General features: G+C 39.0%; 1 protein-coding gene and 1 pseudogene across 1 annotated transcript in view; both read left to right on the forward strand.

Moving 5' to 3' along the window:
* The window catches only part of CC2D2B (coiled-coil and C2 domain containing 2B), a 1,912,120-nt gene that overhangs the window by 549,008 nt on the left and 1,343,272 nt on the right, over nt 1-19,840 (forward strand). Inside the window, exon 11 of the mRNA XM_086919535.1 lies at nt 17,437-17,617. Within this exon, the coding sequence (XP_086775661.1) occupies nt 17,437-17,617 (181 nt within the window). The remainder of the gene's footprint in view (nt 1-17,436; nt 17,618-19,840) is intronic.
* LOC147711783 (uncharacterized) lies at nt 4,946-6,243 on the forward strand (annotated as a pseudogene).

Below are 19,840 nucleotides of genomic sequence, written 5' to 3' on the forward strand. Positions count from 1 at the left end.
CCAACTCAACTAACTCTGCAGCTCCAGCTCAACTCCTTCTCGCTCGAACTCTCTCCAGCTCAAGCTCTTTCTGCAACTCCAACTCAACTCACTAACTCCGCTTCTGCACTTCACTAATATCGAATGCTCTTTCCTAGTGGAAAGTTCCAGTCAGCAGCCTGCCGCCCACCAGATCTCTGCACCACTCCGCATCAAGGACACACTCCCAGCTGGCCAGCCTTTTGTGGTGTCTTCGACACAGAGAAAAATACAGTCTACCGATAAGGGCCGGCTAAGGCTGGTTCTCTCCAAGCCCATAACACCTCAAAGCTAAACATTGCCTCTCACCTACAAGCATCCCACTCTGCCTCTGCACGAGACAAAATGGAGTCTCTCTGGTTCTGGGCCTTGTAGGCCTGAGAAGGATGAAATAACCCTTAGCTCTGTCAGAGTACCTACACAAACCATACCAATATGTAATATAAAGTCAGGACCACAGGATCCACCCTCTACTATAGGCAGGATAATGAAATGACACACAATTATGTCAAAGCCAATAGGCAATAGATGGATTAGAGTCAAGAATAAGGGATCTATCATCATATAAAGCAGCTATCCTCTTCTAGGTCTGGAAAAAGGGCTTAAAAGGGTCAACACAAGGTAAGAATACAGATGATGGATGTGAGCAAGCTTAAAGTCTTCATCACTCCGAAATAGAGCCAAAAAACCGGTCAAGACAAACTCTAAATCCAACTCTAATGACTCCTATGCCAGCCGCTGCCAGCCCCACCAGGAGCAGCCTGCCTAGCTGTTCAGCCCATCTCCAACTGTCACACACTCATACACACAATCACCCAGGCATTCCATTCATCACAGGCAAACCAACATGCCATCACTATCTCTTGCTCTGGCTGAGCAGCTAGGAAGACCTAGGCTGATTATCATGGTAATGTAAATCTCAAAGATACAACATTGATGTTGGTAAGGAACATACCCACTAGGGGTAGGGAGCTGGAATATCCGGAGGCATACACACTGCCTTCATGGGCCTTATCATCGGCTGGCTGCCCTGGATATTATATGATTTCTTAGCCATTACGCTGATGGACACACCATTATCGATGATGGCCACCACCGACCTGTTGCCAGTCAATACCTACCATTTTGGATGTGAGTGTGACTTGATGGGGAATTGTTCTACAGCATGTACGATGTACACTGTCCCTTCTCCTTCATCCTCATCCATGTCACTTTTCCTGGGACCACTTGCCTGGTGCATGACAGCATTCACCATCTCCTTGGAAGGCACCTTCATGGGTTGAGTTTACACACACACTTTTGAAATGTGGTTCATCATTCCTCATGCGGAGCACGGTTTTCCACTGGCCAAGCAGGCTTCTGGATGAGAAAACGGTCCATTCTGTCCACATTGTGTCCATTGTGTTCACTTGGGGTCAAAGTCTTTGACTCTCTTCTCCCTTTAGTGGGTGCTCGCCCATGGTCATCTGATTTATCTGCTCAGTTTTGATAGGTCTGTGCAGGTTGGACTCAATGTGGGATGCCTTTGTCTTTGAAAGGTCTCTTGAGTGCCATGAGAATGTCCTTTAAGGATTTGCCAGGCTCTTGAAGTATCTGTTTTCTTAGTTTCACTTAGGCACACACCTGGACAAACTGCACTCTGTTTTATCCTGCAGGGTGTATGCCCTGAGAAACTTCTTCAGCCGGTTGTAAAAAGTATTGACAGACTCCTTTGGCCCCTGTTGAGCCTGATGTAGTAAGAATCGCTCCTAGTTCGGGTTGGTGATGGGTTTATAAGTGCTGTAACAATTCTGACATAGATAAATGGGGAACCTGCCTCTAGGAGATTGCTTGATCACTTGTAGATGTCTTCCCCTGCAAGGTCTAACAGAAAGGGGCACTTCTGGTTGTCTTCTACTGTGGTAGCAGTGAAGTACATTTCCAGTCGCTCCACTTCCAACTTTCATTTGGGTGCGTGCACCAATGGCGGCCCTTAAGATGAGGAAATGCTCAATAGCTGGTATGGTTGCCATCATGGTGTTCCCTTCTAGCTGGTCTTCTAGGATGGGTCTTCAGTTGTCATGACCTTGTGGTTGTAGGCGACACACTCACTGAGGGGTGCTTTGGTGTCAACCTGGTTAGCACTGATGGAGCGAGATGTTGAATAAAAAAGCAAAGTTAAACTTCCATATTCAATATAACTGTATTAATTGGCATGAGTTGAAAACATTAACCAACTTAGTTTAAAATTGCATACAATACACGCGGGACTAATGTGCTTTTATGTTGCATTGCAAGTGTGTGAAAAATAATGAACTAACCTTGTCTATTGTCTTTGTCAGTATTAAATGCGGCTGTTTAACTAATGGCATGTGCTTATATTACATGTGCTTATGTTTTGGCTTTTGTCGTGACAAAAGCTAATGGAGACTCTGCAGATCTGTGAAGTTTGGTAAAATATGATGGTGCTATGTGTTGCTTCAGCTAGATAACATACATTTTTTTTTGTTCCAAGACCTTTATTGTTGGTATGCGCATAGTATACACAGCTTAGTGCCCACAACCATGAATAGGCCGGCAGCGTGCTGTTGCATCGAAAGAAAGTGAGCAAGTATTACAAACAACAGTTGGTGAAGTGCACAGCAAGTCGCCTACAACCACTGTGGGCCGGCCGCGTTTAAGCTAGATAACATAAATTAACGAGTTAATAATTAGCAAGGGGTTGGTAACAGAATGGGTCTCTCTTCTCTAATTAATTACTGTTTTGTGTTTGTTTAAATACTAGTTTTCGAGTGGGCCTAAGAAAATGGCTGGCTGGCAGAGCTGGAAAAATGACTTGACCAGAGTGAAGCCTTCACTCACGTGCAGAAAAAAGAGCCTTATTTGCTGAACGATGAAATAAAATATTAATTCAGAAGCTGTACTTGGTCGAGTTGTTCGTGTTCTTGGAGATGAGTCCAAGGACAGGATGCCTGGTCTGCCTGCCAAGATTAGGATGTAGGACTTTGCTCTCGGGAAAATGTTTCTTTTCTAAGGAAGCTAGAAGGATGGAATCTAAGAACAATAAGGGCTTATGATGTGCCCCGGACTTGGTCAGGAATGAGTGACACGATGGTGGACTGACATTGCTCAGCCAATGATGAGGCTGGGTTTTTGGAGAAATACAGAATTTAGTTACTTAGTTAGACAGAAGGGTATAAAAACGTGTCCTCTTGGACAGGCCTGCGCTCTTGCTTCCTGATTCCTGAATGACGTGCTGATGGACTTTGGCGCACGTAAGGATAGCTGACTTAATGATATTTTCTTTTACAGGATTTGTGAGAAATAGTCAGATTTAGGGTATGGAATCTTTATTAGTTTTAAATTCATGCTAAATAATTTGCTTTGAAATGTCAGTCTAATAAGCCTTTCCTTGAATGATGCTTTCACTTTGCTAATAAAATAGATTTTTGAAATGACAAGCTGGTTTTGTTTATTCATGGTCTAGTTATCATTATTAGATCCATTCACCTTATGTGACTTAATTAAATGTCATATGTTTAAATCTAATGATAAGAAATGAAAAACTGCAGTTGTATATAATTTTGTAAATAGTTTGTGAACAGATTTGATTAATTAGGTCACATGATTCAGTCGCTAAAAAATTGTCTCATTCGTTTATGGGCCTTGGTAGTGATTCATGATTATTGGTGAGTATTGTGGAGTTAGGTAGCGTTGGTGAGACAGATTTTCATTAGGAGCGCTGGATCAATTACTTGGTAGCAGAGTTACGGTTACTATGGTAACTGACATGTTAATTACATAGGATACATGTCTAAAACATGTTAAGTTTGTTTAGTTGTTACATGTAGTCGAAAGGTTTTTTCCAGCAGTGTGAAAATTCCTAGTTTGCTGGCAAAAGTTAAGTGTGACAGGTGAAGTTACACAGTGCATTTGTTCTGTTATAAAATAGTGGTATTGTTATATATCACTAGTGTTGTGGACGTACAGCACAAGTTTAGGGATCTTAGGTGTGTTAGGTAGAATATATAGTGAGAATTGTCTATGAAATCGTAGCTTTTGAGTATAGGGACAACTGTCCTGTTTTAAAACTCACTGTGAAAAGAGTAGTAGAATTTATCCAAACTTGAGTGAAGGGTAAGGAAGCGTTGTCTATTCTTACTGGCGATTGAGGATCTTATTGGCGGGTTATAGTCCTACCAAAAATTTGATGTATGAGTGATTAGGCATTCTTTCCGTATGATTGTGCGTGTTAGAAGGGTAGAGTAGGCTTACTTTATCTGCGAAACTAAATATTCTGTGAAAATAGCGTCGTCTATTTCACGTGAAAGAATACTTGAATGATTGAGAGAAACTATCGCTTTATTTTAGTGAAACAGACAAATGGTTTGTTTATGTGAAGTTATTAACTGAATTCCATTATTGTAAAATATGGTGCTGTGAAAATATTTTGTAAAGGAGGGGTTAGCTTACGGAGTGAGACGCAGAAGCTGCAGCGGCAGCATACGTCATAAGAGTCGCGCTGTGATTGGCTAACATACGACACAGTATTCGCGCACTGATTGGCTCATTCAGAAATACAATAATTCTATTGGCTGAACAGAATAGTGACGCGGCTTAACCTAATTGGCTTGTTGGTGAGTTTCGCGCACGGATTGGCTAGAGTAGCGGAACAACGAGGAAATATTTACGATCTTTTTCAAAGTAGGCGGATTTGTTTAAAAACATGAACTATTATTACATGAAAGGGGAGAAGAAAATTGAAACGCGAGGTGGAAAGTTACTTCATAAGTACAAAACACCTGCAGCCTATATGGAAGGTGAATTTGGTTATCATACTTGCCTTTGGATGGAGAATTGGACAGAATATACCAAAGATGATGGTGTATTGACATGGCCAGAAGATGGGTCATTTAACATTAAGGTGCTGAAAAACTTGAGAGAAAAAATGATGACTCTTGTACCAAAGCCTAGATCTATTCAATTTAAGGCTTTAGCTGAATGAGAGGATGAGATGTTTGAATTAGAACGAGAGAACAGAGGTGTAACAAGAGGCACTAGATTAGATATTAATAGAGAAACTCATGAAGACAGAATGCGTCGTTGGAGACGTGCAGATATGTGTGATGGTTTGTACCCAGCAAGATTCAGTGGGGAATCGGGTCAAAAGAATACTGTAAAGAAAAATAATATAAGTGAAGACAGTGAAGTGGAAGATGCAGTTTTAGAAGAAATTTATAATTCAAAACCAAAACCGCCACCTTATCAACCAGTTTGTTCATGGTCTACCCCGAGAATTCCTCAAGGAACTTGTCCAAGTGCTCCTTCTAGGGAAATTAATGATGAGACTCCACCTAGATTAAACCGAATAATGCAAAAATTCCTGAAAGAGTAGAAACAAGAACAAATTCTAGGACACCTGGAGAAAGTAGAAATTATGTTGAAACTCCAGTTCAGAGAAATGAAATGCCAAGAAATACATTGAGAACAGAAAGATGTGAGGAAATACCAATTGCCTCCGAATATTTTCGGTCAAAAGATGAATTAATACAGCAGCTAACTAAGAGCATGGAAGCAGTAACGGTACCAGTAACAATTGGACCTGTTCTTCCAGTTTTTGATCAGAGGGAAGTTAGACATTCAGCTCTGACTGTTCCATTAAATGCAGAAATTCAGAAAGTAGCTGAAAATTTTTATTCAGACTTAACAGAAATTCACCGAGAGAAAATGATGCCCGATTTAACTTTTAATAAAAGTTTGTCAAATGATCAAACTCCATCTGTTGCAGAATCAGATTCTAGAACTCCAGAAAAGAGCATAAATAAAATAGATTTAACGCAAACTCCCCGAACTCCAGAATTTAAATTACTTGATGTGGCAAAGCTGAAAGCAGATTTGGAGAAATTGATTATTGGCACAATTGGACCTGACAGTTTAAAGCTATATCAGGATGATGAATTATTGTTTATTTGTAAAAGTATACAATGGAAAACGAAAACAAAATATGATCAGTTAGAAGAAATGGCTGCTGAATTAGAAATAGATTTGAGTAGACAACAAAATTGGCAGAAACATTACAGAGTGGATTTCTCTGAAAAAGATATTGAAAACATGAACACCACAGGAAGAATAATTCATATAAAAGAATTAATAGTGTTTCTGAAAAGATTAGGTGAATTGAGCAAATGGAGATTAAAAAATGGACAAAGAAAAGAGAGGAAGACAGGGGAGATAGGGGAGAAATAGCGGATTGGTGTCAGTACAACGCGAAATATTACATCGCATTCCGTTACAACAGAATTATTACAACGCAGGATCCATTACATCGGATGCCATTACAACGCATGGCATTACATAGCAGATGGTATTACAACGCATGGCATTACCATCGTAAGTATAGGTAAGTATACCTTTTTTTAAAAATGTTATTAAGTTAATTTAATTAATTTAATTTAATAAAATAATATGTATTTAATAAATGTAATTTTAATAAAAAATGGGAATATTTAAATTTAATTAAAGTAATAAAATTAACTTAAAGTACATATTTTTATATTTGATAATAAATTAAATTAATTGAAATAATTTATTTAATTTAATTAATTTAATTTAAAAATGTAATTAATGAAATAAAATTAATTTAATTTATTAAATATATTTTAATTAATTTAAAAATGGTAAATATAATTTAATTAACCCAAAACACAAACCCCTGTACCCCAAAACCCAAACCCTGCCCTAAAACCAAAAAACACCCCTGTACCCCAAAACCCAAACCTTGCCCTAAAACCTAAAAACACCCCTGTACCCCAAAACCCAAACCCTGCCCTAAAACCTAAAAACACCCCTGTACCCCAAAACCCAAACCCTGCCCTAAAACCTAAAAACACCCCTGTACCCCAAAACCCAAACCCTGCCCTAAAACCTAAAAACACCCCTGTACCCCAAAACCCAAACCCTGCCCTAAAACCTAAAAACACCCCTGTACCCCAAAACCCAAACCCTGCCCTAAAACCTAAAAACACCCCTGTACCCCAAAACCCAAACCTTGCCCTAAAACCTAAAAACACCCCTGTACCCCAAAACCCAAACCCTGCCCTAAACCTAAAAACACCCCTGTACCCCAAAACCCAAACCCTGCCCTAAAACCTAAAAACACCCCTGTACCCCAAAACCCAAACCCTGCCCTAAAACCTAAAAACACCCCTGTACCCCAAAACCCAAACCTTGCCCTAAAACCTAAAAACACCCCTGTACCCCAAAACCCAAACCCTGCCCTAAAACCTAAAAATACCCCTGTACCCCAAAACCCAAACCCTGCCCTAAAACCTAAAAACACCTCTGTACCCCAAAACCCAAACCCTACCCTAAAACTTAAAAACACCCCTGTACCCCAAAACCCAAACCCTGCCCTAAAACCTAAAAACACCCCTGTACCCCAAAACCCAAACCCTGCCCTAAAACCTAAAAACACCCCTGTACCCCAAAACCCAAACCTTGCCCTAAAACCTAAAAACACCCCTGTACCCCAAAACCCAAACCCAGCCCTAAAACCTAAAAACACCCCTGTACCCCAAAACCCAAACCCTGCCCTAAAACCTAAAAATACCCAAACACCCCAAAACATATACATCAGTACCCCAAAACATATACTCCTATACTCATACTTATTTAAAAAATTACTTAAATTAATATATTTAATTTATAATATTTAAAAACATAAATAAATATTTTTATTTATAATTAATAATAATTACAACAATTTTATAATATTAAATAAAATAAAAAAATATATATACTTACCAAAACTTACGATGTAATGGTATGCGTTGTAATACCATCTGCTATGTAATGCCATGCGTTGTAATGGCATCCGATGTAATGGATCCCGCGTTGTAATAGCTGCGTTGTAACAGCATTACGTTGTAATAGTTGCGTTGTAAGTGATACACATCGAAATAGCAACTGAGTTTCCTATGAGAGAAATAGCTGGCAGAGGGTATGTACATGTTCCTTGGGCCAGACAGGACATTTTACTGTTTACAAATGATTTTCCACGACTGAGAGAAAAACCTGTAGAATGGTATCGCCAGGTAGACAGATTTGTTAAGGTTTCAAACGTTTTGTGGATTGATCTTGATGGATTCTTTGACATTGTTGTTCCTTCAGATCTTTGGACAGAATGTAAAATTTCTATAGATTGGCCCAAAGAAGAACCTGCTTGAGATAAAGTAACAGGTGCACCATCACCTGATGTAACAAATCTATATGATAAAGTGATTGTGTGGCTGAAAAACAAGATTCCCCCAAAAGAAGTAGATTGGGTTAAAATAGACAGAACAAATCAAGAGCCGAAAGAATCAGTGCATTCTTTTTATGAAAGATTACTGCTGGTATTTAAACAATACAGCGGTTACGAAAAATTGAGTAAGAAGGATATGAGCCGTTTTATCTACAGATTTGTATATGGCTTGAGACCTGAAATTGGTGAAATGATTAGATCAGGAATAGTTGGTTGGCAGTCACTTACAGTTGATGACATTTTGAGAAAGGCAAAATACTGCAGTGATGAGATAGATGCAAAACAGAAGAAGTTGAAGGAAAAAGCTATGTGGGCTCAGGTGAAAGTGGCTGAACAACAAATTGCAACTTTGGAAAATAAAAATGTTCACCAGAATCAAGGGAAATTTAAGGGTAATTTTAATAGGCCAAAATTAATGGGTAATATTGAAGAGTTAAAACAGAAACTCCCATGTTTTAATTGCGGCGAAATTGGACACTGGAAGCGTGAGTGTAAGAATCCACCCATAAATTTTAAAAATACATCATTAAATCCACAGATGCAGAATGAGATAAATCAGCAGCAACCGCTACAGCGACAGTTAAATGAGTTAAGTCAACAGCAACAGCTACAGCGACAGGTAGTGAACCAGCAAAGTCAGATTCCACAACCGCCACTTCCAAATTGTGTTAATACGCAGAGATACAGTACAGAAACAGGATTCTGCGGAGGTGAACAGGTAAACAGATCACCAAGAGTGAATGTGTCAAATGTTTCTCAACAATATTGGATGAAAGAAAATGATGGAAGCGAGTCTGAGGATTACTTATGACGGTTCCTGAGAGAGGAGGAAGAGTGTGTGCTTGGAGCCACTATTGAGGTAGACCAGTCTGGTCCATTTATTAATGGTAAAGTGAATGATGTAGAAATCACTTTTCTAGTGGACACAGGTGCTACCCATTCTACTGTTAGATCAGTGGAAATAGAAAACCTACCTCTCTCTGGTGACACCATCCAAGTAGTTGGCGTAGCTAATCAGCAGATTAAAACAGACTTAACAGAACCAGTTAACCACTTCGATGCTGATGACAAGCTCAGCTCGTCATCAAGCTTACCTGCCTTGTGCTGATGACGAGCTGAGCTCGTCATGTAACGTGGTAATTTAAAAAATGCCGCACACAGCGGGAAAAGCACCCTCAGCGATGCGGTTAAAGTTAAAATTGGCAAATTAAAAGAAAAACACAGATTTGTGGTCTGTGATAGCAGTCCTGTAAACCTGTTAGGAAGGGACATTCTTTGTAAAATGAACTGCAAAATATATTGCTCACCTGATGGTATTGAGCTTCAAACTCCGGATGAAGAGGATGGCCTTTATAAATTAACAATGTTGAAAGTTGAAGCAGAAGAAAGTAAATTATTTCCTGCTTTTGACAAAAATGATTTACTTGAAGAATTAAAAGAGACAGTCAATACTAAAATTTAGGATTTATCTGGAGATGAAATGGGTTTGATGAAACATGTAGACCCAGTGCAGATTACAGTAAAACAAGGAGCAGATTATCCAAACATTCCTCAGTATAAAATGAAAGCTGAAACTATTGAGGGCGTCATACCTGTAATTGAAAAATTTATAAAGCAAGGTGTTTTAAAGGAAATTGAGAGCAGGTCATGTAATTCACTGATTATGGGGATCAAAAAGCCAAACCGAACTTTCAGGATTGTTCAAGACCTGAGAAAAGTTAATCAAATAGTTGTTCCATGTTGCCCGGTTGTACCAAGCCCAGCGGTAATTCTATATCAGATTCCACATGATGCAGAATGGTATACCGTTATAGATCTTTGTAACGCATTCTTCACTGTTCCATTGCATCCAGAGAGCCAACAAATTTTTGCGTTCAGATTCCAAGAGCGTATCTTAGCATGGTGTTGTATCCCTCAAGGGAATACAGAGAGTCCATCTATTTTTAATCAGTTGTTAAAGAATTCCCTGGAAAATTTAGATTTGCCTGGAAGATCAACATTAGTGCAATATATTGACGATCTCCTTGTGGCTGCAAAAACACGAGACAACTGTGTAACAGATACTATTACTCTTTTGAACCATTTGGCTGATGAGGGACATAAAGTGTCTCCTGCAAAATTACAGTTTTTTAAACAAAAAGTAAAATATCTTGGTCACATAATTGCAAAGGGAATAAGACAAGTGACAATTGAAAGAATAAAAATGATTCAAGGAATGCAACCTCCATCAACACAGAGACAGGTCAGAATGTTTCTAGGAATGGTGGGTTATTGTCGTTAATGGATTAGCGGATTTTCAGTAATTGAAAAACCATTGCAGAGATTAACAAAAGCAGACATAAAAGACCCGATTACCCTAACAGAAACTGAGTTAGAGTCTTTTGAGCAGTTAAAAAGAAGTTTGTGCGAAGCTCCAGCATTGGGAATGCCGGACTACGAAGAAGAATTTGAGCTGTATTGCAGTGAAAGGGAAGGATGTGCATTATCAGTTCTGATTCAGAGACATTGAAAACTGAGAAAGCCAATAGCTTACTTTTCAGCTGTTCTTGATCCTGTTGCAAAAGCATTACCAGGTTGCTTAAAAGCAGTGGCTGCAACAAGTGTGAGTCTGGAACAAAGTGAAGGGATAATAATGGGGTTTCCTGTAAAAGTATATGTGTCCCATTCAGTTGAGATTCTTCTCACCAGAAGCAAAACTCAGCATTTAACAAGCAACAGATTGACAAAATATGAAAAAATTATTCTGGGATCAGATAATGTGTCGATTGCGAGATGTGTGAATTTAAATCCTTCCACTTTGTTGCCTGATGGAATCATAACAGAAATCAGAAATGAGAATGACATTGATCATGAGTGCCTGGATGTTTTAGAATATTGCACCAAACCTAGGCAGGACATTAAAGATGTTCCGTTGACAGAATCTGATTTTGTTTATTTTGTTGATGGTTCTTGCTTGAGGACAGATCAAGGCATTCTGGTTGCAGAATACTCTGTCTGTACAGTTACAGATGTGGTTGAAGCCTCTTGTCTCAAAGGAATTTGTTCAGCTCAAATAGCAGAATTGATTGCTTTGATTCGTGCATGTGAAAGAGCAAAAGGAGTAAAAATTACCATAGTGACTGATAGTCAGTATGGGTATGGCGTAGTCCATGACTATGGCCAGCTTTGGTCTCAAAGAGGTTATTTAACTTCTGCGGGAACTCCAATCAGAAATGCAAAATTGATTAAAAGACTAATTGATGGCATTCAGCTACCAGAGAAAATTGCTGTAGTAAAATGTACAGCACACAAAAAGGGTAATGACTATATGACTAAGGGAAATGCATATGCTGATGAAATCGCAAAGTTTTGCGCGAAAAACAATATGTCCATTAATCGGGAAAAAGACAATGAACATGTTTTGAACTCACTTATGCTAATTTCTGTAGTTGAGACATGGCAAGGAGTAAAGGATTTACAAGATGAAGCAGACGATGAGGAAAAAGACTCATTGCTAAAATCAGGTTGCAGACAGCGAGAAGAAGATGAGGTTTGGGTTTACAAAGATGATAGACCAGTAATGCCAAACTGCATGATTGCTGACATGGCACAAATGTATCATGGTCCAGGTCATATAGGCAGAGATTCTATGATCAGGTTGTTTAGGCAAACATGGTACAATCCGAAATTCAAGATAATAGCTGAATCTTTTTGCCAGAGATGCTTGAACTGTCAACAGATCAATCCAAACAGAAAAACAGTTGTGAGCTTGGGAACCATAGGACAGGAGGGTGGTCCTTTTACCAGGTTACAGATGGATTTCATTGACATGCCACCCCATAACAGATTGAGATATGTCTTAGTGATAATCTGTTTGTTTTCAAGATGGGTGGAAGCATTCCCGACTCGCCATAATGACTCAGTTACTGTGGCAAAATTGCTTTTAATAGAGATCACACCTAGGTATGGATTTCCGGTCACGGTCGAGACTGATCGTGGCACACATTTTGAAAACAGACTGTTACAAACGATTTGTGAAGCACTAGGTATAAAAGAAAAGATGCACTGTGCTTACAGACCAGAAGCATCAGGTGTTGTTGAGCAAGTCAATGGAACAATCAAGAATAGACTTGCTAAAATGTGTCTAGCTACAGGAATGAAGTGGACTGATGCACTTCCTCTTGTTTTGATGTCTTTGAGAAGTACTCCTGATAGAAAAACAGGTCTAAATCCACATGAGATTCTTATGGGCAGAGTCATGAGACAACCATTTGTTTCTGTTGATAAAGTGCTTAGTATTAAGCTTAGTATTAAATGACAGTGCAATAATGGACTATTGTAGGAACCTTTCTGACGTGGTAACTTCTGTGTTCCATCAGGTGGGAACTGAAGTACTTACAACAAAAAAAAGAACAAGCCCATGATCTATTGCCAGGAGACTGGATGAGAGACAAAAATTCATCGAAGAAGGAACTGTCTAGTACCCAGGTGGCAGAAGGCAAGACAGGTGATACTTGTTACAACAAATGCAGTTAAGTGTAGAGGTCTGAAAAGATGGATACATGCTAGTCATACTATCCGAGTGCCAACACCTGAGAATCCTGACGAAGGTGATACAACAACTGATTCAGATTCTGAAGAAGAACCTGAAAGAAACCCAGATCCTGAAGATCGACAAGGAAGTCGACATCTGGAAAATTCAAATGCGAATGAGGCATTGAATGAAGAAGATTCAGAAATTGTGATACTAGACTCTGAAAATGATGAAGATCTGCTAGAAAAAGAAGCAGAAGAAGAGTCTGATCAAAAAGAGAATCAAGATCAGGAGAGTATTGAAAGGCAAATTGGAAGCTCTGAAAGAAGGAACGAAAATTCTGAAACTGGTGGATTGGAAGTAATCGAAGAAGAAGACGAATTACCAAGTACCAGCTATAAGGATGATGTTCCTAACAGAGTGAAGCTGCCGAGTAAAGAAGTACCTGAATCTAGAATTCAGATATCTGAAAGCGAATCATCTGATGAAAGTGATGAAGAATCTAAAATAAAAGAATTTAGGAAAAGAGCCTGGAGAGCTGAATGCAATCCAACTGAGCCAAAGAAGAAACTCTTAAGAAAAGGAGATAATTGGCCAAATGAGGGCCTGAAATTCAAATTAGTGAACAAGTCAAAGGAACATATTAATGAAATATCGAGTCAGAAAAGTGATTCAGATAATAAAAAACCAACAGGAAAGAAGATAGAAGTGATTAGCAGTAGAGCAAAAAGGGTGTTAAAGCCTAATCAGAAATATAAGTCTCATGAGTGGACTTATATAATTATCCCACCAGTAGTGGAGGTAAACAGCAGTTGCCAGGAAGAAATAGATGACACAAGTGACAATGACTGATTTTGTTTTTATGTTAGGTTGAAAAATTGTGACATAAGGTCGAAGAAATTGTGTTAGGTGACACAAGGTCGAAGAAATTGTGTTAGCTGGATAAACACATTAAAGTTGAGACTAAACAAGATAATCATGATGTAATAGGTAAAACTAATAGAGTCATTGAGCACAAACCAGAGATCCACCAAGATAGATCTGTTGGTGGTTTTTCTAGTAATACTTTTTCTAGACTTTTATCTGAATATGTTAAGGTGATGAATGCTTATGTGTGCGTAAAATTGCCGACTTCAGTGTCAGAGGGGGTGACTTATAATATGTTACCTCTTACTTATGGTGTCACTTGTAGCGTAATAACTAGTTTGTTTTATGAAACTGGTCGATTGGAATATTATTATTCTGACTACGATGAGATTTTCGCAAATCTAAAAGTTGCAAATAGCTTGAACAAAGTAAAACCTGCAAAACAGATGAGGGAATTTTTCCTGGTAACTAGTGAACTCACGTATGAATATGCTTTTAAGAATAATCTAACATGCAAGCTGAGATCAGAGGAAAAGTTGTTGTTAGACATGGTAGAAGAGAGAAGGGCAATTTACCAGAGAAATGCGATGTTGAAACATGCCAAGTCTAGGTTTTGGCAAGTTGAGGATGAAAAGCTCAATGGTAGAAATATAAATGTTGCTATTAACATAGATAAACCTGTTAGTGGTAAACTCTGTATAAGGAGAGACAATACACTGTATGATAACTACTTTGTGGGTGCAAGTCAATGTGAAGATACCTATCGTATTATAGGGGGTTGGGGATTTAAAGGAGGCAAAGACCCATTTTTTCCTGGAATTTATTTCATTTGTGGGAATAAGGCTTATTACAGCCTCCCGGACCACTGGTACTGGACTTGCTATGTTGGTTTAGTTTTTCCAAAGATTTCTCAAGTAAATAGAAATGCAAAGGGTTCATTTGAAATTGGTGATCATCTGAGCAGATTTAAAAGAGAATGTTTTTCAGAAATTATTGGAGATATTTTTGGTGCAATAATTCCTATGGTGGGAATTACCCTGAATGCAAATAAGATCAGAAAAGTGTCTACAATTGTTGACAGATTGTCAACAGACACAGCAAGTGGATTTCAATTAGTTGACACTGAGCTTGTTGCCATGACAAGCATGGTTATGCAGAACCGTCTTGCTCTAGACATTCTACTTGCAAAAGAGGGAGGAGTCTGTGGGACATTGTATGCCCAACATTGCTGCACTTACATACCATATAAGAGTAAGGATATAGAGATGTATATAAGAAATTTGACAGAAATTCATGCTGACACTGTACCTTTAGAAGATGAGAGTTTTTCAGAGCGCCTGGCTAAAAGATTCGCAACAATTAAACACTGGTTGCAAGAGATTGGTAGTTCAATCATTGGGAAAATGCTTTATCCTGTTATAGTTATAGTGACACTTTTGTTAAAAATTAGTTGCATGATACACAAGAGAAAGAAGTTTGTGAGAGAAAAGAAGAGAATTTATAAGCTCAGAAAGGAACAAGAGAAGGAGATAGAATTAGAAGAGTTTCGTAGAGCTCAATATGAGAGTTGTAGGCAGACTGCTGAATCAAAAGTTTAGAAAACTAATACAGTGATTGTTCAAAACATGTTAAGGGATTACATTTTTGCTAAAAAAAATTGGGTGTTGTTTGGTGATTTTTAAATCACCAGATGAGGGAGTTGATGGAGCGAGATGTTGAATAAAATCGCAATGTTAAACTTCCATAATCAATATAACTGTATTAATTGGCATGCGTTGAAAACATTAACCAACTTAGTTTAAAATTGCATACATTACACGCGGGACTAATGTGCTTTTATGTTGCATTGCAAGTGTCTGAAAAATAATGAACTAACCTTGTCTATTGTCTTTGTCAGTATTAAATGCGGCTGTTTAACTAATGGCATGTGCTTATATTACATGTGCTTATGTTTTATCTTTTGTCGTGACAAAAGCTCATGGAGACTCTGCAGATCTGTGAAGTTTGGTGAAATATGATGGTGCTATGTGTTGCTTCAGCTAGATAACATAAATTAACGAGTTAATAATTAGCAAGTGGTGGGTAACAGAATGGGTCTCTATTCTCTAATTAATTACTGTTTTGTGTTTGTTTAAATACTAGTTTTCGGGTGGGCTGAAGAAAATGGCTGGATGGCAGAGCTGGAAAAATGACTTGACCAGAGTGAAGCCTTCACTCACGTGCAGAAATAAAGAGCCTTATTTGCTGAACGATGAAATAAAATATTAATTCAGAAGCTGTACTTGGTCGAGTTGTTTGTGTTCTTGGAGATGAGTCCAAGGACAGGATGCCTGGTCTGCCTGCCAAGATTAGGAAGTAGGACTTTGCTCTCGGGAAAATGTTTCTTTTCTAAGGAAGCTAGAAGGATGGAATCTAAGAACAATAAGGGCTTATGATGTGCCCCGGACTTGATCAGGAATGAGTGACACAATGGTGGACTGACACAGCTCAGCCAATGATGAGGCTGGGTTTTTGGAGAAATACAGAATTTAGTTACTTAGTTAGACAGAAGGGTATAAAAACTTGTCCTCTTGGACAGGCCTGCGCTCTTGCTTCCTGATTCCTGAATGACGTGCTGATGGACTTTGGCGCACGTAAGGATAGCTGACTTAATGATATTTTCTTTTACAGGATTTGTGAGAAATAGTCAGATTTAGGGTATGGAATCTTTATTATTTTTAAGTTCATGCTAAATAATTCGCTATGAAATGTCAGTCTAATAAGCCTTTCTTTGAATGATGCTTTCACTTTGCTAATAAAATTAATTTTTGAAATGACAAGCTGGTCTTGTTTATTCATGGTCTAGTTATCATTATTAGATCCATTCGCCTTATGTGACTTAATTAAATGTCATATGTTTAAATCTAATGAACAGATTTGATTAATTAGGTCACATGATTCAGTCGCTCAAAAATTGTCTCATTAGTTTATGGGCCTTGGTAGTGATTCATGATTATTGGTGAGTATTGTGGAGTTAGGTAGTGTTGGTGAGACAGATTTTCATTAGGAGCGCTGGATCAGCACATTCTCTCCTAAGCACTACTTGCCGCCTTGTGTGGCCCTGCACTATATCTGTCTCCACCTTGTAATTGTGGTGAAGGCCTGGCTGCCATTGCTGGTCAGGGTCACACTTGTGTGCTGACTTTCTGGTCGGCTCTCATCTCTGGAATGAAGATTGCAGCATTCTCCATGAGGCCACCATCACCAGTCTTCGTTGGCTCCCTTCTTATATACATTGTCCATATGCCCTTTTATCTCTTTTGAATAGTGAGAACATTTAGTAGTAACTGCAGGATTACAATAATTGAATATGGCTTTCCACTTAATTACCAAATCACTAGCCACTGAAAATTAATTATATTACATGTACTAAACACGTATGGATACTGAAGGGTTTTGAAAGAAATAGCAGGATTACAAACAGACAATATGGCCTTTATAATGCTCATTACCATTTAGCTCTTGGTACTTTGTACAATGGCCTTTGTGTGCATATACTGAATCAGACCCATCTTTCAAAATGGAGCATTGGCAGTGCTTAATAATACAGATACTTGGTGACTATAGACTTCCTGAAATAGGACTGCAATTTTTTTTAATCTATGAATTGTCTCCCTCTTCTGTTAATTAATGTACTATTCCGCTTTACTTGATACTCGGAAGTCTTTCCAATATTTCATTGGTTCTCTGTGAACTCTTTTATTTTCATCTTCATTAGGAATTATTACATGAAGGGATGCACATTTGTGCTGATCAGAAGGACCCAAATGGCAGCAGTGACAGTGTCGAGGAAGTAATGTTGCCAAGTTTACTCGACATAACACCTGCTGACTATAAATGTAATAAACTTGAGTGTCGAGGTCAAGAAACATACATTTTTGTACCCAGCAGTGATCCAGGTACCTTTTTTAATTGATCTCAGAAATGTAGCATTTAGCAGTTAAACATGTTTATTTCTTCAGAAATGTAACATTTAGCAGTTAAAACATGTTTATTTCTTCAGAAATGTAACATTTAGCAGTTAAAACATGTTTATTTCTTCAATGAAGTCTAGGGGTACTTGTAGTATCTTCATGTTGTGTTATAATGTTCTATACTATCTTGGTACTAGCTGCTCAGCCAGTGTGCGTGTTCTGTGTGGAATGTTGGTCATGAGTGGAATGCTTGGGTGACTGGTATGAGTGGTGACAGTTAATGAATGGGCTAAGCAGGCTGCTCCTGGTGGGGCTGCTGTACATGATCTATGCTACATGTTGTCTACTTCAATAAACCTACTTAAACATCATCTACCAGCGTGGACTATGTTACTACATTATTTGTGGCAAGTTGGAGTTGGTCTGAAGCTACCTTAAGATGATATTTACAAAGAGTCAACATGTTGGGAAGAAGTTTCAAGAGCTACAAGAGCAGAAAACACACAAGAAAAAACGCAACAAGTCTGCATAACAAGAAGTCACACATACAGCGCACGTTGACATTCAAGAGGATATTTCGAAATCTATGAGTCCACAGAGTGAACAAAAGAAACTAGACCAGCAAGCCTTGCAGCCCCACCAGTGTCCATTACATCGGACAGCCCCAGCCCAAGCGTGCTGTACTCTCTTTCATCTGGACAACATTATAAGAATTGCACCTTTAAAGAAAGCAAGCAACATCATTTTAGACATTCTTTCTGTCATCTCTAATTTGAACGCTGCACAAGGACATGAGATTGGAGTGTTATGCTGCACCAATTTGTTGTACATTCACAGTAACCATTTCAACTGCTCAACTAAAACTGACATTTTGGAAAATACACGAAACCCTGGTGTGTCTTGGTGTTTATATAAGACACATCAGGTGAAGAGCATCGGCGTTACGGAGTTTAAAAGATCAGGGACTTCCCATTAGAAAAACGATTCATCCAATTTAAAAGGTCAGATTCTCTATATTTGAATGTGTGTTCCCTGGATCGTGTTATCGTCGGACGAATTACTGGCACTGAGAGTCTCGCTCAGATTTTATGTTGTGTGTGGTTCTATTTACGGGACTTTATTTTGGCCTAGTTTATGAAAATGTACACAAAGTCTCCCACATTGGAGACAGCAATTGCCAGTATAACTGTTGGGCTCACGCACACACCTGTGTCTCGTGACCGGCGTAAAACTTAAAATTGGTCCCATGCACACACCTGTGGCTCTGTGACCCATGCAAAACTTAAAATGTACCCTGGTGTCGGAGCATTTATCAAGACATTATTGGTGAGACATTTGTTGTCTCTCATTGTATGAAGTCTCTTGAGCCATCTAATATTATGGACAGTTAAAACGCTTTTACTCTGATTTAAAACAGAGGCGCGTGTTGCATCTAGCATGCACATACCTACCTACCGTCATCTTTCACATGTGTGCAGTTCCAGCGTCAAAGTTGCCGTCACCTTGGATCAGTGCTTAATTTGTAAAGTATTAAGTACCAGGGCTCTGAACAGGAGGCTACTGCAGCCTGCACCACCCATCGCCCGAGTCATCGCTGCCAAAACAGCTACTAACCATCTCTATCGCAAGTAAATGCAACAGATCAGATTATTCCAGGTCCCCAAAGCTAAAGGAATGGCTGGGGAGGCAGGTATTTTTTTTTATGTATATTGTTTCCCTAAACAACTGTTACACTGCTCATCTCTAAATTGCTTGAGCAGCGCCACCTTATGGCAGACTGCTCTAAGTGTGGTGTTGACAATTAGGTACCGTTGCTGAGCACCGGAAACCAATTAAGTGCCGGTGCTCAGCACCGGCAAGCTCCTGCTCAAATTAAGAACTGCCTTGGATCCCGGTGAGCAGCTTGAGGACGATTGGCAGCACTGACGTGTTGTAAGCCACCTGGCGCACGTCAATACTGCGTGCCTCCATTTTGTGTTTCTTTTGCATTACAATAAAGTTTGAAGCTGACCCGGGCCGTCGTTGTGTGGAGATCAGATTCATTTAATTTCTTCTTGCTTGTATGTGAATAGTCTATTGGAGCAGCGAGATATTACAGGCATTTTCTCCTTTTTAATTCCTTGTGCATGTACATGGAAGCACTCAGTGTACAGTTGTGGAGCAGCTACTAGTTCTGCATGGCGACACACGCACTGCGACTTAAGAGGA

Source organism: Lissotriton vulgaris, chromosome 5, assembly GCF_964263255.1.
Source record: "Lissotriton vulgaris chromosome 5, aLisVul1.2, whole genome shotgun sequence".
NCBI lineage: Eukaryota > Metazoa > Chordata > Amphibia > Caudata > Salamandridae > Lissotriton > Lissotriton vulgaris.